The following is a 25,458-nucleotide window of genomic DNA, read 5'->3' on the forward strand; positions in this document are numbered from 1 at the left end:
ACTTGTATTGCTGGTGGAAGGTCTTGACTTTAGTCTGACTGGGACTAACTGATAAGCCAAGTGCCAAAGGAGACCTTCAATGCAAACCTAAGTAACTATAAAATCTTAGGCAAGGGGGGAAAAACAACTTTCTAAATAATATTATCAAGATAAACAAATGCTGAGAAATCAGCAGAAAATCACAAGGCACATGAGGATGCAAGAAGATATAGCCAACCTAAATGATCAAATTAAAAAGCCAGAAGAGACCAGAATTTGGAACAGCTAATCAAAGAATTTTATGTACAAAATTCCAAAACAACTTCAATGCCTTGGCTAAAGACAAAGGATATTAAGTAGACATTGGAAGAACATAAAGAAGAATATAAATGAGTAAATAGAAAAATAGCAGATCTTATGGAAATCAAAGATACTGTAGATCAAAATAAAAATATTCAAGAGACATACAACAGCAGATGTGAAGAGGCAGAAGAAAGAATAAGTGAACTAGAGGACAGGGCAATAGAATGCAAATGCACAAAAAAAAATGTTGAAAAAGATAGAAAATTTTGAATTGGATCTCAGGGAAATGATGGACAACATGAAGCACACAAATATAAGAATCACTGGTGTCCCAGAAGGAGAAGAGGAGAATAAAAAGCTAGGAAGAGTATTTGAAGAGATAATTGGGGAAAACTTCCCAACCTGTATAAAAGACATAAATATGCAAATCAAAGAAGCCCATGAATTCTAAATAGACTAAATCCAAATGGACCTACTCCAAAATTACTAATCAGATTGTCAAATGCGGAACAGAAGGAGAAAGTCCTGAGAACCTTAAGAGAAAAGCAATTCACCAGATACAAGGGAAGCCACATAAGACTAAGTACTAACTACTCAATGGGCACCATGGAGACAAAAAGGCAGTGGTATGACATATTTAAAATTTTGAAAGAGAAAAATCATCAGCCAATAATTCTTTATCCAGGAAAGCTGTCCTTCAAAAATGAGGGAGAGTTTAAAATTTTCATAGACAAACAAATGCTGAGAGTTTGTTAACAAGAGAACTTTCCTGCAAGAAATACTAAAGGGAGTTTTCCTGGCTGCAAAAAAAGACAGAAGAGTGAGATCTGGAGAAGGGCACAGAACTGAAGAGTATTAGTATCTTTCAAAACTAAAAAAAAAAAGAGAGAGAGAGAGACAGGTTAAAAAAATAGATCTGACAGGTCAAAATCAAATGTTAGATGGATAGTTCAAATACAGCCTTTACAATAGTAACTTCGAATGTGAATGGATTAAGCTCCCCAATTAAAAGATACAGAATGGCAGAGTGGGTTTAATAGTGTGATCCAACTATATGCTGTATACAAAAGACACGTCTTAGACCTAAGGATACAAATAGATTGAAAGTGAAAGGATGTAAAAAAAAATTTCACGCAAAGCTGCAACCAAAAGAAAACAGAGGTAGTTATAATAATATCAGAAAAAATAGACCTTAGATGCAAAAACATTGTAAGAGAAAAGGGAGACTACTATATATTAATAAAAGAGATAATTCATCAAAAAGAAATAACAATCATAAATGTTTATACACCCAATCAAGGAGCTCCAAAGGACATAAGGCAAATATTAGCAAAACTGAAGGGAGCAATAGACTTTTCTACAATAATAGCAGGAAACTTCAATATAGCACTCTCTTTTATAGATAAAACAACAATAATAGCAGGAAACTTCAATATAGCACTCTCTTTTATAGATAAAACAACGAGGCAGAGGCTCAATAAGAAAATATAGAACTTAAACAATGTGATAAATGAATTAGACCTAACAGACATGTATAGATCATTGCATCCCAAAATACCAGGATATAAATTTTTCTCTAGGGCTCATGAAACATTGTCCAGGATAAATCATGTGCTGGGGCACAAAACAGAGATCAATAAACTTTTTAAAAATTAAATTATTCAAAGCATTTTCTCTGACTATAATGTAATGAAGCTGGAAATCAATAACCACCAAAGAAACAGAAATTTCACAAATATAAGGTGGTTAAACAACAAAACTTTTAAGCAACCAGTGGGTCAAAGAAGAAATTGGTAAATATCTAGAGACAAATAATAATGAGAATACAACAACAACAACAACAACAAAAAACTATGGGATGCAGTGAACGTGGTGCTGAAAGGGAAATTTGTAGTTTGAAATGCCTACATTAAAATGGAAAGAAGCTAAAATAAAACACTTAACTGAACAACTAAAGAAGCTAGAGAAAGAACAGCAAACTAAACTTAAGCAAGTAGAAGAAACAAAGATTAAAGCAGAAATAAACCAACTGAAGAGCCAAAAAAAAAAAAAACAGAGAGAAACAATAAAACTAAAAGTTAGGTCTTTGAGAAACATAACAATATTGACAAACCCTTTGCTAAATTGACAAAGTCAAAAAGCAAATTAAGAGAGATGATGCAAATTAAGAAAATCAGAAGTGAGAGGGGAATCATCAACATGGATCCTGAAGAAATAAAAAAATCATAAGAGGATACTATGAACAATTGTACACCAACAAACTAGACAACTTAGAGGAAATAGAAAATTGCCTAGAAACACATGAACAACCCATACTGACTTGAGAAGAAATAGAAGACCCCAACAAACCAATCACAAGTAAGGAGATTAAATCAATCATCTAAAACTGGCCCAGGGCCAGATGGTTTTACAGGGAAATTTCAAACATTCCAAAAAGAACTAACATCATTCCTGCTCAAACTTTTCCAAAAAAATGAAGAAAAAGGAACACTACCTGATTCACTTTATAAGGCTAACATCACTCTAATACTAAAACCAGATAAAGATACAAGAAAAGAAAACTACAGGCCAATCTCTCTAATGAATATAGGTGTAAAGCTCCTCAACAAAATACTAGCAAATCAAATCCAAAGACATATTTAAAAAGAATTATACACCATGACCACAGTGGAGTTCATTTCAGGCATGCAAGTGTGGTTCAATATAAGAAAATCAATCAAATAATACAACATATTAACAAATAGAGAGGGAAAAATCACATGAGCATCTCGACTGATGCTGAAAAAGCATTCAACAAAATTCAGCATTCTTTTCTGATAAAAATACTTCAAAAGGTAGAAATCAAAGAAAATTTCCTCAATATGACAAAGGGCATGTATGAAAAACTCACAGCCAGCATCATACTCAATGTTGAGATACTGAAAGCCTTTCCCCTAAGATCAGGAATGACACAAGGATGCCCATTACCACTACTATTATTCAACATTGTGTTGGAGTTCTAGCTAGTGCAATTAGGCAAGAAAGAAAAAACAAAGGAATCCAAATCAGAAAAAAAGTAGTAAAACTTTCATTAGTTTCAGGTGACATGATCTTGCTGGCTGCCTCTTCACTTTTTTTGACAAAGACCTTTGTGGCACAGAAGCATTTGATTTTGAGGAGTTCTTATTTATCTATTTTTTTCTTTCATTGCTTGTGCTTTTGGTGTGAGGTCTAAGAAGCTACCTTCTATTGCTAGGTCTTGAAGATGTTTACCTATATTTTCTTCTAGGAGTTTTATAGAAAATCCAGAAAAATCTATGACAAAGCTACTTGAGCTAATAACAAATTTAGCTAAGTGGCAGGATACAAGATTAATGTGCAAAACTCTTGTAATGTTTCCGTACACAAGTAGTGACCTAACTGAGGATGCAATTAAGAAAAAATTCTTATCACAATAACAACTAAAAGAATTAAGTATCTAGGAATAAATTCAATAAAGGATATAAAGAACCTCTACATGGAAAACTACAAAACTTTGTAAAAAGAAATCAAAGACCTGAATAGGTGGAAAGATATTCTTTGTGTTCATAGATGGGGAGGCTAAATTTTGTTAAGAGTCAATTCTGCCAAAAACATTGATCTACAAAGTCAACACAATACCAATCAAAATTCCAACAATCTACTTTGCAGACTTGGAAAAGCTAGTTATCAAATTTATTTGGAAGGAAAAAGGGCCTTGAAATGCCAAGCACACCCTAAAAAAGAAGAACGAAGTGGGAGGCACATACTTCTTGACTTTCAGTTTATTATAAAGCATGGCTTTAGCACAAAGATAGACATTTTGATCAATGTAATTGAATTGAGAGCTCAGAAATGGACCTCTAGATCTATGGTCAACTGATGTTCAACAAGGCCTCCAAATCCCCTGAACTGAGACAGAATAGTCTTTTCAAAAAATGGGCATGGCAGAACTGGATCCATATCCAAAGGAATGAAACAGAACCCCTACCTCACACCCTATACAAAAATTAACTCAAGTAGATCAAAGATCTAAATATAAAAGCAAGTTCAGTAAGACTCCTAGAAGAAAATATAGGTAAACATCTTCAAGACCTAGCAATAGAAGGTAGCTTCTTAGACCTCACACCAAAAGCACAAGCAATGAAAGAAAAAATAGATAAATAAGAACTCCTCAAAATCAAATGCTTCTGTACCACAAAGGTCTTTGTCAAAAAAGGTGAAGAGGCAGCCAACTCAATGGGTAAAGCTATTTGGAAACCATATATCTGATAACAGTTTGATATCTAGTATATATAAAGAATTTCTACAACTCAACAATGAAAGAACAAACAACCCAATTGTAAAATGGGCAAAAGATACGAACAGACATTTTTCTGAAGAGGAAATATAAATGGCTAAAAAGCTCATGAAAAGATGTTCATCTTCATTAGCTATTAGGAAAATGCAAATCAAAGCCACAATGAAATTTCATCTCACACCTATGAGAATGGCTGCTATCAAACAAACAGGAAACTACAAGTGTCTGAGAGAATGTAGAGAAATTGCAACACTTGGTCACTGCTGGTAGGAATGTATAATGGTTAACTGCTGTGGAAGACAGTTTGGTGCTGCCTTCAGAAAACAAATATTGAGTTGCTCTATGGCCTGGCAGTCCCACTACTTGGTATATACCCAGAGGATCTGAAAGCAGTGACATAAACAGGCATTTGCACACTGATGTTCATAGCAGCATCATTCACAATAGACAAAATATTGAATGCTTTTGTATCTATCAACAGACAAATGGATAAACAAAATGTATATAGATAAAATGGAATATTATGCAGCAGTGAGAAGAAATGAGGTCCTGTAGCATAAGACAGCATGGATGAACCTTGAGGACATAATGTTGAGTGAAATAAGCCAGAAGCAAAAGGATAGATATTGTATGATTTCACTAATATGACTCCCTAGAAAAGGTAAACTCAGAGTCTTAAAATGTAGAATATAGGGGATCTAGAGATAGACAGAAACTAGAGAAAAGGGAGTGGTTACCTAATAAGTACAGACTTGTTCACAAGGTTGAACTTAAATGTATGGGTAGTTTGTTAGTGGGATTATAACAGTGCCATATTGAAGCTGAATATGATTGAAAGGGGTTGCTTAAAGCCATGTATCTCACTGATTTGCACTACAAATGTAAATAAGATCTTGCATGAACTACTTCAAAAGTATGACACTTGTACAAAGTGTTAATAATACAGTGGTATATAGGAAGAACTACCTATTGCATGCTATGGGCTGTATTTAACAGGAATATCTCACCAGTACCACAACAATACTAGGGTAAATAATTGGAAGAGGGGATAAGAGTTACGGGGTGTTGTAGGTTTTCTGCTTGGTATGGGTGTATCTATCTGTTAATTTTCTCTTTGGAGCAATGAAAATTGTTGAAAATTGAGAGTAATAATGACTGTACAATTAAGCAAGGATACTGTGAGATACTGTTTGTTTTGATAGCATATGTGCTATGTGACTATATCTCAACAAAGTCTTCAGATTCTAAATAAATAAATAAATAAATAAACAAACCAGCAAAAAGATTCAAGTGCTAGAGAAAATGTGGAGAGAGATATACCTATTCAATGTTGGTGGGGTAGCAAAATGGGGCAAGTCCCTCTGGAGAGTAATACAGCAGATCCACAGGAAGTGAGATATAATGTGGTCATATGATCAGGCAATCCCATTACTAGGAATACGTTCAGAAGAACTAAATGGAGGGACTCAAATAGATACTTTGACATTGATGTTCCCAGCAGCATTACTCATGACAGCCAGTGGATGGAGGTAGACGAAAGGTTCATAGACTGAGGAGTGGCATGTTATATGGCTACAGAAAGAAATGAAGTCATGAGGTATGAGACAAAGTGAATAAGTCCTGAGGAGATTATGTTGAGCAAAATAAGCCAGAAACCAAAGGACAAATATTGTATGTTCTCATTTAGAAAATATTTATGAGAAAATTAGGGCCTAGACTTTAAGCTCTTAGAGCAGTCACATTTATTCCTCAGTTCTAAGTGTTATTCCCAAATTCTGAAATGCTGTGCTCCATGTGTATAATCTGGTATTTCCCTGGAACTTTGGGTCCTGTGTGACACCTAAGAGTCAAAGTTAGAGTTCTGTAGCTCTGAAAGTCAGCATTATTCCATACAGCAACTGCTAAAGAAGCCAAAAAGGAGATCAGACTTCAATTAGAGAAATGAACAAAGCTGATCTGGTTGATTTTACTAAGGTAAATCAGGCAAAGGATGATATCACATGTATTTTAAAACTTCAACTTCTGTGTGAGACCAAAAGAAGAGATGTTTATTTTGTCCAAAATTTAAATTTTATGTAGCACACAATATAACTTAACCTTTCTTGCCAGTTCATTTAAACAGCCTAAACACGTGGGGCCTAGAATAGGGAATGTCACCTTGTAATTCTGTACAGCTTAATAAATACCCTGATAAATTCCAGAGTGTGTTGGGCAGATAATAAAAAGGTATTTGCAAAATACCTTGAGAAAATTTAGGAAAAAAAATGTGGTTCATACAGAGAGGCTCCTTTTTACAACTGGATCAATCAGAGCAGGTAACTTTTTATCTAACTCACAAACCATGCTGCAGTTCTGATTCATTAGCTTTCCAAATAAAGGTCTAATTTAATCTTTTGACCAATTTGCACATGGGCCCACATATAAAAATAAGAGCAGTTGTCAAATTCATATGATCATGACCTGTATCTACAGCTTTATGTCCCTCTGACAAATGTCGGTTACTCACCAAGAATGTGTTTCCACAGTGCCCACACACGACCCTTGTACCTTCTGGTTGAACTGGCAATGCAGGTTGAGCTGGCTGTTCCTCAGAAATAAGCATTACTGGACCAAGGTTAATTATGCGTCTACTATGGAAAGAGAAGGTAAACAATTTGGTTATCCCACAAATGGACCGAGGGGAAAACCTGCAATATATGACTTGGTACATGGAATATATTATTGAAATCTGGTTATGCTTGTTTTATAACTTAAATGAATTAACATATTGAGCTTTGGAACCCAAATCATGTAAAGTGACAATAGTCTTTCAAAAGTGGAAAAAAAAAGAATATTTTTATACTTGGGATAGAAACCATTTATTAAAGTGTTGGTATTAATCAATGACCTTAGCAACAATTTAGCTGCCATTTCCAAGTTTTTATAGCTATCATCAGAAAACAATTGTTATTACTCTCTATCCAGGAAGATAACTTGAATTTGGTAAAAGATGAAATAAATGAACCTAAAATATTACTACATAATATTACTTAAAATATTCAACTAAGACATACGAGCCATCAAAGTACCAAGGTTCTGAGTTACAACCAAATTTCTCTACATAGGCTGGTATTCCTTGATAACTATTTAATAGAGACTGAGAGAAAGCAAAACAGAAGCCCCCTTTCCTTTCTTATCTCTAGTTTACCATCAGATGGGGCTGCAAATGAATCACTTAATGGTCAAAAAGCAAATTACACAAAAAAGTAAAGGTCTTGAGATACTTGCATCTGGGCACATCTATATGGCATCTAGCATATGCAAATAATTCTAGAATTTATTAGACATATAAGAGGCTAGTGTAGCATACAATGAGATACATAATGACAATTAAAACACTTGCAGATTAAGATTATATCAAATGTAAACTAAATGGCTATTTTTAAATATGTTTCATGAGTCACTGATTTATTAAAATGCATTAAGTACTTATGTAATATCAAGAAAACTTTCATTGCTTATTCAAGAATATCATACTTTACAAATACCTATGATCAAGTTCAAAAAAAGCAAATCATTCCTTTAACAAAGGAAAAACATCCCTTTAACAAAGAAAAAGTCTTCTAGATCCTGTTATTACTTTGAGGGTCAAGACTCATAATGAACCTTTAATAAATACTGTTGAATTAAAAAATGAAAGAATGAATGAATGAATATCTCTTACCAGTTGGGTCTTGGACATCCTATGCGCCGAGACGTGTCCTTACAAATGAGTAGACAATTACAAGGGCATCTAACATATTTCTTCCCTGTTGGGGGGTTTTTGATTGGCTAGATAAAGGAAAAAAATCCAAATACAGAAAATTAACCAAAGTACGGACTGTCAAAGCTTTTTTGTATTTAAAAACAATAAGATTCCTTAAAACGTAAGGCTTCCATAAGTGCAACCAAAGCACAGTTCAAGGAGAAGTGCATAAGTGCTTTGACATAATATAAATACTGGCAAACATGCTATGGTTTGGGGGACAGGGCTGTAGAGATTTAATTAAGGCATATTTAAAAATTAACTTATATTAATTTTAATATAGGGAGATAAAAAGACTAAGTTTCAGATTAAGTGAGACTAAAAAGACATGACAATCAAATGCATCATTCCATTCTGGATAGCTCCTGGACCAGAAGTTTTCAATTTGTTTCTTTGTTTTTGACCATAAAGGAAATGAATGGGACAATTGGAGAGAAATGAATTAGATCAGTAGAGTAGATAATAGTATTGTATAAAAGTTAATTTTCTGTTTTTGATGCATGTATCATATTGTGATTATAAAGAGAATGCCCTTGTTTTTAGGAAACCCACAGGGAAGTACGTAGAGATAAAAGACCACCATGACCTCAATTACCCTCAAATTGTTCAGAAAAAAAATTATTTGTTTATTTATTTATTGAAAGCAAACATGGTGGAATGTTAACATTTGGGTAATCTGGGTGAAGGGTATATTACTATTTCTGTAACTTTTCTGTAAGTCCACAATTATTTCAAAATAAAAAGGAAAAAAAGTTTAAATTAACAACCATAGTAGAAACATATAAATTATCAAATAAAATACCTACAATTTATGAAAGTGTTATAACTGAAGATATGAATATCTAAAAGTCACAAATGTCCAGATTGTATAGCTCTACTGTTAAAATGTTAAGATAAACAGAATTTGGGTTAATTTCTATATATCCAAACTGTACCATTAACTAAATGTGTGCTTGTCAAATAACAAGTTTGCTTTTATTCCCCCCTCACTTCTAGACCTCAGTTCTCTCATTTGTTAAGTAAGGTGGTTGAATTAGATCTCAAGCACTAGTCCCTGTGCCAGTCCATGCTATTTCATTCCTGGTCTGCAGTAAAATGAAAAAATAAAAAGAGATATTGTCCTTATGCATAAGGTTTAATATTCTTTCTTGGCAAAATAAACTTGTATTTGCCAGGTACTGTGATGGAGACTTTACCCTTAGGATCCCAGCAGCAACTTCATGAGGTAGATATTATTATTATTATTATTATTATTATTATTATTATTATTATTATTATAAAATTTTACATGCGGTAAGCAGTTTAGGGAAATTAAGGTCCCAAGGATACACAGCTACTTCGTAGCAGAGCTGGTACTCAAACCCTAATCAGCCTCCAAATCTCAGACTTGTAATCAGTTACACAGCCAAGTAGCTCCAATCTTTCTTCAGGATTTGCCCATATTTCATTATCTTGCTCTAGAATTTGCTTCTCCTTTAAGTTCTGCATTCTCAAAGTCTTGCTAACATTGCCATTATTTTTGACAAAGAAAAAAAAAACAAAACCAAAAGCAATGCAAAAATTCTTTCCTTTCCAATCCTATCTACTGAAATGAAAAGGATCTTTATGAACCTGGTATCTTTGTTTTCTCATCTCCACATGTATATCAGGTTCCTATCAGAGGTGACTGCCCAGAAGAATAGATACAGTGATACCCTAGTTTAAGGGACACGAGTAGAATGAAGCACAGTAAAACGGAACAAAGGACAGTGATAGTGGCATAAAGGGATTATTTCTCTGTTGAACCCTAGTCTATTGGATGTGATCTTTTCTACCTAAAATTTCTTCAGAGATACTCCTAGTTGCCTAACAACTATTATTCATGAATTTGGGATTGTATTACACCTTAAATATTAGCAAATCATACTGATTAAAGCTGTCCTCACTTTTTTTTCACTTTTTCTTCCTCTTTATTGTTAGTAATTCCACAGAAAGCATCTGATTAGTACTAGTCATTTCCTGTAGAATCTTGATAATTATTTACATTTCTGTAATCCTTCATGGGGCGGGGGAGGGGAATGCAATGTAGTAGGGTGGGAATGATATAAAAATTTCAGCCTAAATTCCTTTATGTCCAGAAGTTATTTGTAGCCAAACCCCAATGTTCTTGTTTGTATACAGCACTTCTAAGTAGGCAGGTCGTCCCTGTTGGCTAAATCTACAGTGAATTTTGAGATTCCTCTCACAACAACCAAGTCTGCTCTGTGTACTTCTAATTATAAACATAATACTTCAAATCTGTTTTGTTTTTCTTTTGTTTTTTTTTTTTGCTCATTGAAGAACAAAAGTTGCTATGGGATGAGGGACAGGAGAAGAAATGGATTAACATATTAAATACAAGGAAACCTTTAACATGTCAGTATTTTTTAAATTGCTATTTATGTCTAACAACTCTCACTTTCTTCTCAAATGTGCAAAGCTTGCTAAGGAAGTTAATGCCAATTAATTTGCTAGGGAGTGTTCAATTTAAAAGAAAATAGCTGGTTTTGTAGGTATCAACTCTTTACACAATAAAGTTCTTCTCTGGATGATGTCTTTTAAACAAAAAATATTTACTATGAAATATACTGTTTCAATAGATGGTAATTAATATTTTAAAATGTCACCTTATGTGTGAGACTAAAGCAAAAAATGTTTACTTGTTACAAAATTTATATTTTGACTAGAGCATTTCCTAATATAACTTATATAGATAGTTTGATTGAACGTCATAAGTACTTGGAATCTCAGGTAGGACATGAGATTTTGTTGGTTTGTCCAGAGTGATGCCCCGATGAATCCCAGAGTGATTTGATCAGTAACTGGAAAAGTATTTGCAAGCCCCCTTCGGGGAATGGTGAGAGTGGGGAGAAATTCAACTTCCCCAAGTTGAATTCTTGATATTCTCACAAGCAGTGTGGACAACCAAAGCTATAGGCTGAGCCCCCAGTCTTGGGGTTTGTTCATATGAAACTTAACCCCACAAAGGATAGGTCAAGTATACTTAAAATTTAGGCCTAAGAGTCACCCCCACGAGAGCCTCTTTTGTTGCTCAGATATGGCCTCTCCCTTCAGCCAACATGACAAGCAGTCTCACCACCCTCCCCCTCTCTGCGTGGGACATGACTCCCAAGGGTGTGGACCTTCCTGGCAACGTGGGACAAAGATCCTGGAATGAGCTGAGACTCAGCATCAAGGGACTGAGAAAAACCCTAGAATGAGCTGAGAATTAACATCAAGGGATTGAGAGAACCTTCTTGACCAAAAGGGGGAAGAGTGAAATGAGACAAAGTGTCAATGGCTGAGAGATTCCAAACAGAGTCGAGAGGTTATCCTGGAGGTTATTCTTACACATTAAGTAGATATCACCTTGTTGTTCAAGATGTAGTGGAGAGGCTGGAGGGAACTGCCTGAAAATGTAGAGTTGTGTTCCAGTAGCCATGTTTCTTGATGATGATTGAACAATGATATAGCTTTCACAACGTGACTCTGTGAATGTGAAAACCTTGTGTCTGATGCTCCTTTTATCTACTATATCAACAAAAGAGTAGATCACATGGAATAAAAATAAATAATGGGGGAACAAACATTAAAATAAATTTAGTTTGAAATACTAGTGGTAAATGAAAGCGAGGGGTAAGGGGTATGGTATGTATAACTTTTTTTTCTCTGTTATCATTTTATTTTTTTTCTGTTGTCTTTTTATTCCTTTTTCTAAATCGGTGCAAATGTTCTAAGAAATGATGACTACGCAACTATGTGATGATATTAAGAATTACTGGCGGGCCGCGGTGGCTCAGCGGGCAAGAGTGCTTGCCTGCCATGCCGGAGGACCCCGGTTCGATTCCCGGCCCCAGCCCATGTAAAAAACAAACAAACAAACAAAAACTAACTAATAAAATAAAAAAAAAATAACCTTTCTGCTCCCTCCCTTCTTTCTCACTTACTCCCTCTCTCTCTTTAAAAAAAAAAAAAAAAAAAAGAATTACTGATTACATATGTAGAATGGAATGATATCCTATTGTTTTGTTTGTTTGTTAATTTTTTTAATTAATAAAAAAGGAAATATACTGTTTCATGACAAAATTTTAATTTGTGTTTCTTATAAAATATATAAAGCACAATATCCATGTTTTATAGTTCCTGGAGATGCAATAATTGTTGGCTTTTCTTTTTGTAGATTTTCTAATGAAAATACAAAATTCAGATTAATTTTTAATTAAAGGTTTGGAGAGAGAGGAATTGAAATTTAAAAATAAAGCCTAACCATGAAAGCAGAAATGTAGTTCATCTAAACAAGCACACACATTAACAATTTGTTACTTAAAATGGAAAAATATTATTTAAAATTTAATTGTTTTTCCCAAAGTCGATATAATGTGATTTCAGTAAAAAATGTGCTCTTCAAGTTTTGCGAACATTTTATTAAATTAATATTAAGTAAGTGGAATAAAATACCAAGCTGTTTGTAAACACTTTAGCACCAATGTCAGGAATAAATGCATAACTACAAAAGCCCAAGAAAACCATACTGATAATCTACAGAAATAAAACCAACTTAAATAATTTTCTACATAATAAGGACACAATCCACATTTGCAGTGAAGTTAAGTATGTTTTTATTTAAGTGACAATCAGAATGGATTTAGCTGTAATGTAAACAGACATGGAAGATAATTATAAATAACTGCTCACTTCTCTTTTAGAGAGTAAAGAACCACACACAGACAGAAGAAAGGATGAAAAGAGATCTCCATATTTGTATCTGTTCCACATCTACTTTTAAGCAATGTTATTGAGGTATTTCCTTTAGGGATAAGACTTCAGATAACAATTTGTGTTCTTATTAATGGAAAACTCTACTTACTGTAGCTTCATTGCAAACTGTGCACTTAACCACATGCTGGTGGAGTTTGCCATCCAAATTGATGAGAGACTGGCACACGCGGCAGTTTATTACTGGAATACCACTGGCATCTGGACTGGCAATGGCTGTGTATGGAGGTGGGAGTTCCGCTGTAAAGACATTAGTCACTGAATGAGAGCCACAGAGATATTGTGGCTGGTTTGAGCATATAAACAATAGAAGTAAAGTAGAAACTTCCAAGTTCCCCGCTTATTGTTTGAATTATGTTTTTAATACCAACCAGCTTATTCTAGTTTCTCTAGAGGAGAAACACACATAAGTGAAATAATTCTTAACTGATAAAATCCAAAACATGTTTGCCTAGATCTACCCCAGTGACCCAGTGTTCTTTAATGACCTATACTAAAAATAGTCATTCCTCTCCTACGTAGAAACTTATAGACCTTAATAGGAAAGTAATGATTTATACTTCAAGTAAAATGACCTTGCACTAGTGAGCTGACTACCAAGAAACAGAAATACTTAATCAAAGCAAAGGTTCAAAATTGCTTATACATACACATAAATTGTGTAGCTGCCTTCCTCTCTATTTATACTGGAACCAGTAACATGACTGCTGGCTATGACAAAAATGAAACAGGGTTTTTGAGTCTGCTGAGAAGAGATAAAAATCTATGAACTAAACTTATCAACATATAACAAAGATGGGAACCATGCTATTTTCAGCCACAAGAGAGAAATAAACTAAATGTCACAACAATTTCTAGTCTCAAATATTTACTTAACATTAAAAATCTAAAAAATGCACTAAAGTATTGATGGGTTAAAAAAAAAATGGTGTCTGGGATTAACTTTTTCCAAGGGGGGGTGGGTAGGGTGGGAAGAGTGGAGAAACAGAAGAAACAAGAATAGCAAGATACAGGTAGCTGATGAATATAATGACATAGAAGGTCATATTATTCTTACTTTTCTGTATGTTTGAAAATTCCCGTCATACAACAATACACACACGCACACACACACAGACGTTCTAGAGAGCCCTAAGGTCAACTAATCAAGTGAATAAAAGGTGCAGGTGCAGTTTCAGAATCAAGGATTGATTATTAGAACCATATATCTGTTACTAAAATCTGAGAAGACTCGATATATTACTCAGGAAGGGGATCTGAAAAGGGACTTGCTAACATCTTTCTGAAGCTATGTCAATTGTAAGTATAGAAGGCCCTTTTAAGGTAACGTATGCTCTTATGATGTCTAGAATGGGCCACACCCCACACATGATTTAGTACTACTGAAGAGAACTGACATCTCAATGGGCTTCTAAGTCACTATAAATAGAATCACAATAGCTAATAAGGAAAAGAGCTATATATGAAATAAAGATTTTTCCCACATCTAGATTTGATTCTAAATTCTGTGATATTTTTAAATGACTTCAATAATATCAAGCACAGGATATTATGGGATGTTTAGAACTCATATGCTACCACCTGGCACCCCTCTAGGGGGTTATTATGTAGACTTTTTTTCAGATTTACAAAAGATTAGCAACAAAAGCTATTCATTCAAATGACTCATAATAATTTCTGCAGCAGCCAAGACTCTGAAAGAGACCATTTTGAAATGACAATATTCCCACACTTTTGGGAGTCTTATACCATCACATTTACCAGGCATTGAATCAAAAAGAAGCTACAGGATGGGCCATGGTGGCTCAGGAGGCAGAGTTCTCGTCTGCCATGCTGGATATCCGGGTTCGATTCTCGACGCCTGCCCATGCAAAAAAAAAAGAAGCTACAGATGCCTTAAATTACAAGAATAGTTTTAAATTCTTGAAAGAATTTAAAGTTGATCTAGAGTGACCTATAATGCATTGATCAAAGAGATAAGGATAAGTTAAAGGAACGAGTCAATGATACATTTTGGTCAATAAAAGAGAGAGGTAAGGGGTATGAATGCATGGGTTTTTTCTTTTGTCTTTTTATTTCTTTTTCTAGAGTAATGCAAATGTTCTAAAAATGATCATGATGATGAATATACAACTATGTGATGATATTGTGATCCACTGATTGTATATTTTGGATGAATGGTGTGGTTCGTGAAGATATCTCAATAAAAATGCTAAAAACAAATACATTTTGAGCCCTTCAATTTGCAGATTACTTTATCAGGTCACAGTAAAGAAGGATCTATCCTAGGAAAAATAATAAACATCTCACTAGAAATTCAAGACATTTCAAGAGGAATAAACAAGTAGTCAACTGTGGAGAACCTAGCACACCTCCTGAGATGTAATAAAAATATCTATTACTTTTAATAGTTGTTAGCAATAGCATTATTAATAAAAGTTAGTTTCCCTCTTTCCTTTCCCTTGAGTTATAAAGTAACATGAAGTAGTTCTCCAGCAATCCCAGGTATGGGATTATAGTATGATAGAAAAGAAATGTAAAGACAAGACAATTTCATAAAGCAAATAAGTGCTTTAGGGGTGGGGAAAAGAAGACATGCATTGCAACAAATAAAAGGACAGTAAAATGCATTCTAATAAGCAAAAGCTTTGCTCAAAAGAATCTTCCAAGAAAATATCAATGGATGATTTAAAGAAGCAATTAAAATGTATTAGAGCCAAAAAAGCCTCATGAATTTTTCCTCTAAAATTTTCCTGTGTTGCTTTGAAACTATTATGTACCCCCAGAAAAGCCATGTTCTTTTAATCCTGACTCAGTATTGTAGGGTTGAACCTCTTGATTAGGTTGTTCCCATGGAGATGTGACACCCAATTATGGGTGTGATCTTTTGATTAGATGGAGATGTGACTCTGCCCTTTCAAGGTAGGTCTTGATTAGTTTTCTGGAGTTCTTAAACGAGCTGACACAGACACAGATGTTTGGAGACCGAGACAGAAAAAGCCCAGGTTCTAAGAAGGGGCTCACAGAAATAGTCTGAACCTGAACAGAAGAAATCTCTGGCCCTGGGAGATGCTAAACTAAGAGATGAAACCCAAAGTTTTACCTGGAGCAGCTAAGTGAGGGCCCACAGATGCTTAAGGAAGAAGCCCCTGGAATAGGAAGCTGGAAGCAATGAAACCAGGAACAAGGACCAGCAGATGCAGCCACGTGCCTTCCTATGTGATGGACATCAGCAGTCCTTTGGAGTCAAGGTTTCTTTCTCTGGATACCTTAGTTTGGACATTTTTAAGGCCTGAGAACTGTAAACTTGTAATCCCTTTTATAAAGCCAATCCATTTCTGGTATATTGCATTTCAGCAGCATTAACAAACAAAAACATTTCTCTACATAAGTATTCAATCTGTCAAAAAGGAAAAGCCTTCAATGACAAAAACATACTCTAGTTTACTCTTTTGCAGGCTAGTGAAGTAGAGGGAGGGGGCAGAACAAGCACTATGGATTAGAACTCTAAGAAAGGAGAGGCCGTAAGCTCTATGAGGCCAGAATCTAGTGTGTGCATAACTAATTCACCAGTATTGTACACCTTATCTATGAGAGATGCTCAAGAAATATTTACTAAATGAATGAATGAGAGAATGAATCATAGAAATTTATCAAATACATCTGTTTCTCTTGGAAAAATCACTGTAAGTATATTATCTCTACTCTCCTAGTAGAGAAGCTAGGGTCCTAGTTTGACTGTAAAAAGGCTCTCTTTTATGTAAAAAAATGCCCTCTCTAAATCATGCACCTAGAGAGGTTAGGTCATCAGGGCACTGTCCTGACCCACTGGATAAATGGATGGATAAATGGTATCAATCCAAAAGATCAATAGAATGACTGATGTTGCAGGCTAATTACTCCATTAAACAGTGCTTTCAGGCCTTTTGTTTCAATCATCTGTTCATTACTTCAGCCTAAGCTGATTTAGAGTTATTTCTTGTACTTCTGGCCTTTCCCTTTCACTCAGATTTTACCCCAAAGAAACTTTCACCTATATAGTTCCATCTCTTCTTCTAAGGGACTTATAACTCTAGAAATTTATTCCACAGTTAGTTAAATTAGAATAATTAATCATTTAGATTTGTTCACTTTGTTTCTTTTCACTTCAAAACAGGCAGCAGATCACTGATTTCATTCTTATTTTAAGTTTCTGCCGTCCCTAAAATCTAATATCAGAACTCAGGAACATTGGATATTTAGAGTTAGATTCATAAAAATTCCTCCTTTTGAAAGATTCTTATATTACTTACTATTTGAACCATGGTCATTTTCTCCATGAAGTGTGTATAAGTGAAAAATCTTTTTTTTCCACTGTTTGAGTAGTATTTGTTAGACCAATAGTCTTTAATTATCAAATTCCCTCTCAAAGGTTCAGAATTGCAGAATGTTAGAAATTCATGCAATCTTAAAATTGTATAGACTGATTTCTTCATCTTATAGAGGAAAAACCTGAAGCCAGTTGATTCTGACTTTTAAGGGTTACACAAACTTTCTTTAAGCAAAGCCAAAAGCTGATTCCTGTCCCACTGATCTCTCCACAATGACAACTACCTTTCTTAGTGAATAGTGAGAAGGTGGAAACAGCCAGGCAAGAATTGATAATGAAGCTCTGGAGAATAAGATCTGTGTTAATGTGGATTAGGAGGAGAAGGGAGAATCAGAGGAAAAAAAGAAGAGAGTCTGAAAAAACGGTCAGTTCATAATATTAAAAATTTCATAGAAAAATTGAGACTCATAAAAGAGACAGAATGGAAGCATACAGATCACAAGGCATACATAACGGTCTTCCTAAAACACTCAAAAATAACCATTACTATTCTATTAAGCTTCCAAGTGATCAAATTCCATTTTCCCATCACAAACATAGACCTAATTTATCTATTTTATGCCAAAGAACCCTTCCCTCCTGCTAATTCATCCTAGTGTATTAATCCATACTTGATTTCTTTACCAGATACATCCTCCTGCATTTTAGGTATTAAAAATGTTCCTTGTATTACTCTGACCATTATTATGTCGGTTATCCTTGTAATTCTCCTCAATGTCAATATTTTTTGCTTTGATTCACTTACTTCAGTAACATATTCTTTATATTCAACATTTTAGGCCCTTGATAAAGAGGTATCAACATGTAAAACTGACATCTGATTAAAGGGAGAGATATTTTTGGCTGCTATGATTATAGGATGAGCAAAAAAAGGATAAAGGAGCAGCCCTAGCTTTTTCTTCTCCTACTTTCATTGCAAGGTTTTTTCTTCCCTTAGGGTCTTGTGGAGAGTGTGGGTTAATTACAGAACGCCTTGACTGCTATGCGATATCTGCTTCAGTGTAAAACCTCCCCAATCTAATTGAATTGAGAAAAAAAAAAAAGAAGACCACTTTCCATATCTCCCCTTCTCTGAAACCAATGCACTAAAACTATTCCAGGAGACTCCTGGGTTCTTCCAGAACCACAACATCCTCATAAGGATCCCTCTTGTTGAAGTCAGATGGGAAGACTGTACTAGTTGTTTGGTTATAACTCTCCATCCAAATCCACCTTCTCTCCTCTACTTGAGATGTTGGAACTCAGTTAACTCCATGTCTGCTCCAGGATATACTCTGTTAATACAAAGTGACAGAAGGAGCCTACAAGGCTGGAGGAGGAAAAAGGTATTTGCTTCTTTCTGTTTGTTACGTGTTTGCTTCCTTGCAGGCTTTCTACCTGCTTGCTGTTTTTCTGAGCATCACCCCAGAGATGCTGCTTCATCTTGTCAGCAGCAGTTCTTCTCCATAGCAACAACTGGATCCAGTTGGCGGTTCTCAACACTTACCAGAACCAGTTTCATGTGTTCCTCCTCAGAGAAGATCTTAGCACCAGCTAGCAGTGCCCTCTCCCCAGGTGTGCAAGGACTTTGCCCCAAGCTCAGAGATACCAGCACCAGCCAGTCAGTACCTCTTCCTTAGAAGCCATATTCCAGTTGGGCAGGAGCCCTCCTCTAAGTTTCTAAGTTTTAACAATTTCAATCTCTTCTCTTTGTTCCCTTGGCCCTACAGGTGGTAGCTGCTTCCTGCATTTGATACTTCCTTGATACCTTAGAGTTATATTTTTATCTTTCAGTTACCCAGTTAACAAACTTTATACCTACTGAACAATCTTTATATTAAATTATATTGTACAGTTTATATCTGTTGACCAGCTCCGGTCTGATACAGCAACTCACATCAGAAGTAATCCGAGAAACAGACTTTGAGAGATGGGTATGGAAGAGTGGTTGGGCCATTCCTTGGGTTTGAATGCAGTGCTGAAATCCCTCACAATGAGAAGTGGGACAGCAGTGATCCATAGCCTGCAGCAGCATTCTGATGAACCAAATTATCACCCGTAATTGATCGTGATGTCTGTGGCCCCTTCATTTGACCATCATAGCAGTAACGATCACTATATGAACTGCAGTGTAGGACAGCTTCTTCCAGATGCACTGGAGCACTTACAGAAACAAAATGAGAAGCTCAGCTTCTTAAATCTGCAACTCAAGCCATGATGAGAAAACCAGAGAGCTTCTGTGGCAGCTCTAAAATTATCACATTTCCAACTGTGAAAGGTCTCAGATTGCTAGAAATCAAGCACAAAATTTAATTGTGCAGGTTACAAAATTATAGTAACAGCTAAATCCACAGCCTTATTGAATCTCTCACGTGGAAGTTAGGTCACTGGTTGCAAAGGAGTGACTCTACTTGAAATGAAGCCACCTGGTTGTGCCTAAATAGTTGACAATCTTAAACCCCTGGGTCACTCTGAGTCTTTCTTGTGAGTGGAGAGCAGCTTGCCCTCTGTTCTTAAGAAGTCTAGCCTAATCTTGCTTAAAAACCATGTAATAACTTCACCTGAGGCAGGTGCCTCAAAAGGAGATGCCCATTCTCAAAATTCCTTTTTGCCACTAGACCTAGGGTTAGAGCTCAGCATGCTCCAGGAGAAATAGTACAAAAACTGGCCCAGGATGAAGAAGATTATGCTGCAAAAGAAATGCAAGGTTTTGATAATATATATTGTTAGAAAACTAGAGAAAAATGTATGGGAGAATATCTTGGGGGGTTAAATCAGCAATGATGGAATATAACACTGAGATTGAGGCAAATTTAACAATATGGGTGCTCTTGCCAGATTGGCTGTGAACCTGGCAGTAGATCTAATACTTTACTTATAGGTTGATTAAACTTGGCCTACATTGAATGAAACTGAGATGACATAACATCCCTAGCATCATGTACAGGAACCAATCCAAAGATTTTGGGAAATAGGAATGTTTGGGATGGATTTATCATGTGAAATCTGTATACCCACACCCCACTATATCCCCTGAGAGGACCAGAGGACATTCCTTTCACTGAGGCATCAATAAATGCATTATTTGGAGAAGCATGTGCATCCTGCTATGGTAGCTCTCCTATGTAAGCCAGGCATTACAGTGCACGAAGACTCCATTGAGATGTGCTGCTTGATTTCAGTGGGGGATAATGGGATCCCAGAGTAACAGCATCCAAATGGCAGCACTTCAACACCAAAGACAAGGTGGGTATATTTATTATAAAGGGAAGTAGTGAATATTATAATATTTTAATCCACAAGGATCTTTGGCAGTGGCTAATTGAAATTAGCCTAGGATTGAAATAGATGGACAACCTGCAAAAATGTTACTTGATGTACATAGTAGAAAAACTCCAGGTTTTTTTAATGAGCAACCCAAATTGAAGTAGCCATAATGGAAATTCACAATCCTTCAACCAGTTTGCAACAAAAGCCATCTCACGGACCCAGAGTCCTTTGATTGAAGGGGAGGCTGGCCCCTTTCAGGAAGGATGCAGCAACGATGCTATATGTATACACTGCAGCACACAATCCCTCAAGAGATCTGAGGCTATTTACTAGAGTGACTGTTCAGTGCAGAAAAGGAGAGACCCAGACTTTTCAGGGATTACTAAAAACTGGCTCTGAAATGGCACTAATTCTTGATAATTCAAAATTCCATTGTGGGTTTCATATCAGTTGGTACACAAAGTTGATTTCTCCCTTTAAGATGCTAATGTTAACTTTGATAACCTAGGTTAAGAGGATATCTGCCAGGTTTCTTCAGTGGAAAGTTACTATTTTTCCTTTTAATAATAAATGATTTATAAGGAGTCATACTTAGACTATGTAAGTATCCTGTTTTTCAACACACCTTCACACAATAATTTTGACAACCAATGATGAATCTTGCCTGAATAAATTATTACCATCATTTTGTTGTAAAAAAAATTCCACTGTGGTCCAGCAAGCAAACCATTGGTGATAGATGAAGTTCAACTTATAGTGATCAGAGTAGACCTGCAGACCCATCCTGGAATTATTTTCACAGTTTCTGAATATATAATTGGAATAGACATTTCTGACAATCTGAAAAAATACCCAGATTTGCTCTCTTGCCCATAGGTTAAAGGCAATTTTGGGGAAAGGCCAAGTAGAGGCCCTTGGAATTTCTCTTCCCAAAAGCAATACCACATTTCCAGGGTGACTGCAGAGATTATTGCCAATATCAAAGACTCGAAAAATGCAAGGGTAGTGGAACCTGTCTCATCTTCATTTAACTTGCCTATTTTCATTTGGTTGTTGCTCTAGGGCAATCCTGGTTTCTTAACTGAAGAGATGTGATAAGGCTCCTCTATGAACTTTGATGCCAGAGAAAGTGAAGTGGCCTTCACCTATAGACCAGTAAGCAGCAGCAGCCCATCAGGCACTATATGCAGAATGCCCAGATGTTAGCATTCAATTGGGCATAAGTCCTTGAGCATCTTCTGTACACCAGGCACTGTGCTAGGTGCATGCCAACAATACCACGGAGAAGGAGGTATGCTCCCAAGGCTCAAAGAGGTCACTTCCTCAAAATGTAAGAAATCAATAAAACCACAATCACAATTTAGTGTGGTTAGTTCACTGATAAGGACATGTATGTAGGGGCGCACGGAAGAGGACGCTTAAATCCACCTGAAGGTAGACATGTGGAGGTGGGGAGAAGAAAGGGGGGTGTGAGGGAAGAGGGTGGTAGCACAATTCAGAATCTTTAAATGCTGCAACCCTTCTTAATATTTTTACCATTTACTCCTTTCTCCAAACAGCAGCTCTAGAAAAATTACTAAGTATAATTTTAACAACCTGGAAACCAATACAACCCATATCCCAGCACCTTCAGTACTGCTCGTAGGATCTTCCATGGCAGACTCTAAGGCAACAACAAACTGAATGTTCTTATACAGCAGGTGATGATGAGTACAAGCTAATCAACTACTATCTCTTCCTCCCTTAGTGGTCAGCAGTCAAGCTGCCATACAAAGGTACTGGGAAGAAATGTTCTATGCCCTACCATGACCAAAGACCAGTTCCTGCATACCAACAGTCTCTGCTCTGACTTCTATATTTCTCACAAGGCAATATTTCTCTTATTCTAATAATGTCCTATACCTGTGGCACTGGTGCCATTTCCAATTATTGACAGTTGATAAGTTCTGTATTCTTCTCTCACTTTATCAACTATTATATTTATTCCTATTTTAAAAATGCAAATTTCTCTGACATGATTTGCATGAAATCAAATTGCATATCTGCATAGCTCCATTCTTAGATTGTTATTTACAATGCTGTTTCCAAGAAAAATAGAGAGATGTTCATTTTTAACACACAAAAAAGCACTAGCCTAGAAATTAGGAAACTCCTCCTGTAGCCTGAGTAGGTAAAGACTGCCACTCTTATTTGACAGCTGGTTTTCACTGAGCATCACAGACTGCACACTTTCTAAGACAAAGCTAGGGACTCTTCAAGACTATAACTAGGAATATACATTAAATTATAAATTACAGTTTACAAATATTCATAAATCATCACTAAATATAATTGAAACCCCCAAATATCTATAAGACTTTTTAGAGAAGAGGGAATGTGAGGGGGGAAAGAGATTTCAGTTTGGGGGTTTGGGGGGTTCCATTAGGTTTGTAATGTTTTATTTGCTTAAATACATGAAACAGTATGGCACAATGTTAGGGTCCTACAGACTTAGACAGTAAAATATATGAATGAGATTGTTATACCCTGTATTTTTCTACATTTGAACTATTTAACCCAGTTTTTAAAATGATCTAGTGATTAATAGATTCTGGATGAAAAGTCAACAATTTTAGTACTTTTGAAATTTGGGAAATATTCACCATAAATCTAAGCAAAATCAGATAAAAACATGGGGACTGGTGACTCTCTTAGACATATATATACAATGAGTACTTAATGATATTTAGTGGATAAGTACCTTAAATTCTGCTGCTTACATATTTCAGCCCATAGGTTAACTAGATTTCATTTCAAAATGTAGATATTGCTAAAGACATGCAGAAGTTAAGCCATGAAAATGGCAGTTCCCCATTGTAGCCAGCGAGAGTGACAGCCAGAGTTCCTTTCCTTGCCATGTGGCATTTCTAATGAGGAAAGGCATCTAGCTACAAGCTTTGCTGGATCATTTCCACCTTTTGTTCTCAAGTTCCTCCAGCTCCCTGAAAAAAAAATTCATTCCATAAATCATTTTGTCTTCAGCATCCTGTCATCCTTCCTTCTTTTCCCAGTCAATCTATCGTTCATTCATACAACTCATATGTTTTGAGTGCCCAGATCATGTGTATGTAGCTGTGGCAGGAATCAGGATGAAAGAGGCAGGAATCATTATCTCCCTCCTTGTCTCTCTCTAGGATTATTTACACAAATAAATATTAATTAAGATATAGAGTGGGGTGGGCCACGGTGGCTTAGCGGCAAGAACGCTTGCCTGCCATGCCAGAGGACCCGGTTCGATGCCCAGTGCCTGCCCATGTATTTAAAAAAATATATATTAAAAAGAAAAAGAAATTAAAAAAAAAAAGATACAGAGTGCAAACAGATATTGCTTTGGAAACATATATCTTCCAGAAACAGGGATTAGAAAAGACTGCATGAAAGGAAAAGGCCTTGATGAATGGGTAGAATTTGAATGTTACAGTTTCCAGGATCATTTTCCTTTTGACCTACCTGTAAGAAGTAAAAAGTAAATCCACTCTGGAGAAGCCTAGAATGGCTAATAGAGGATGCTAGCATGAGACAATGAGTATGGTTTTGGGGAAAAGCTTGTACACACAGTGAAATAGCTTCCCATCTCACTAAAGGATCCTTCTTATTAAGATCTTGACAGGATGGTGTAATGGACCAAATCAAACAGATTAATAGATGTAACTGCAAGGAGCCATACAGAGATGTGGGGACATGGCCTAAAATAATGGCATCTGTGTTGAAATATTAGTCAAGGATAACTCAACAAGCATCAATAATATAATGTGCCAAAGTGCTAATGAATCTTCCTAATACATAAGTTTTTTATTAGTAATATATTTCCAGAAATTAAAATTATACACCATGATCAAGTGAGATTTATCCTTGGTATACAAGGGTGGTTTAACATAAGAAAATCAACTAATGTATACTACCACATTAACAGAAGGAAAAATACCACATGATCATCTCAATTATTGCAAGAAAGGTATTTGACAAATCCACCTGTTCTTAATAAAAAAAAAAACACTTAGAACACTAAGAATAAAAGGAAATCATCAACATGTTAAGGGGGGCATATCAAAAACCCACAGCAGACGTCTTAGATAGTGGTGAATGACTGAAAGCTTTCCCTCCAAGATCAGGAAAAAAGACAAGGAAGTTCAGGAACAAGTCACGGATGCTCACTGTCACCTATGTTATTCAACACTGTATTGAAAGTTCTTCCTGGGGAAATTAGGCACACACACAAAAATAAAGACATCCAAATTGGAAAGAAGCAAAATTCTCTGTATTTCTAGAAGATATGATCCTATAAACAGAAAATACTGAAAAATAGACAACAAAATCCCTAGAGCTAAGAAATGAATTTAGCAAAATGGCAGGTACAAGACCAATACTAAAAAATTAGTAGTGTTTCTACACACAAGCAATGAACAATAGGAAGAATAAATCAAGAAAAAAAATTTGCATTCAATAGCAACTTAAAGAATCAAATGTCTTGGAATAAATCTAACCAAGGATGTAAAGGACTTGTATATAGAAAACTACAAAACACTGCTCAAGGAAATTAAAGAAGCAAACAAATGGAAGGACATTCTGTATTCACAGATTAGAAGACTAAATATTGTTAACATGTCAACTCTATCCATAGCAATTTACAGAGTCAGTGCAATC

The 25,458-nt window shown here is 35.6% G+C and overlaps 1 protein-coding gene across 2 annotated transcripts in view; it reads right to left on the reverse strand.

Moving 5' to 3' along the window:
* PIP4P2 (phosphatidylinositol-4,5-bisphosphate 4-phosphatase 2) overlaps positions 1–25,458 on the reverse strand; it is an 84,169-nt gene that overhangs the window by 45,723 nt on the left and 12,988 nt on the right. For both annotated transcript variants that reach the window (XM_077167174.1, XM_077167172.1), the window contains exons 2-4: positions 13,249–13,397; positions 8,283–8,389; positions 7,086–7,209 (exon numbers count right to left, since the gene is read on the reverse strand). In XM_077167174.1, coding sequence (XP_077023289.1) covers positions 7,086–7,209; positions 8,283–8,389; positions 13,249–13,397 — 380 coding nt within the window. The remainder of the gene's footprint in view (positions 1–7,085; positions 7,210–8,282; positions 8,390–13,248; positions 13,398–25,458) is intronic.

Source organism: Tamandua tetradactyla, chromosome 6 (assembly GCF_023851605.1).
Source record: "Tamandua tetradactyla isolate mTamTet1 chromosome 6, mTamTet1.pri, whole genome shotgun sequence".
In the NCBI taxonomy this organism is placed as follows: Eukaryota; Metazoa; Chordata; class Mammalia; order Pilosa; family Myrmecophagidae; genus Tamandua; species Tamandua tetradactyla.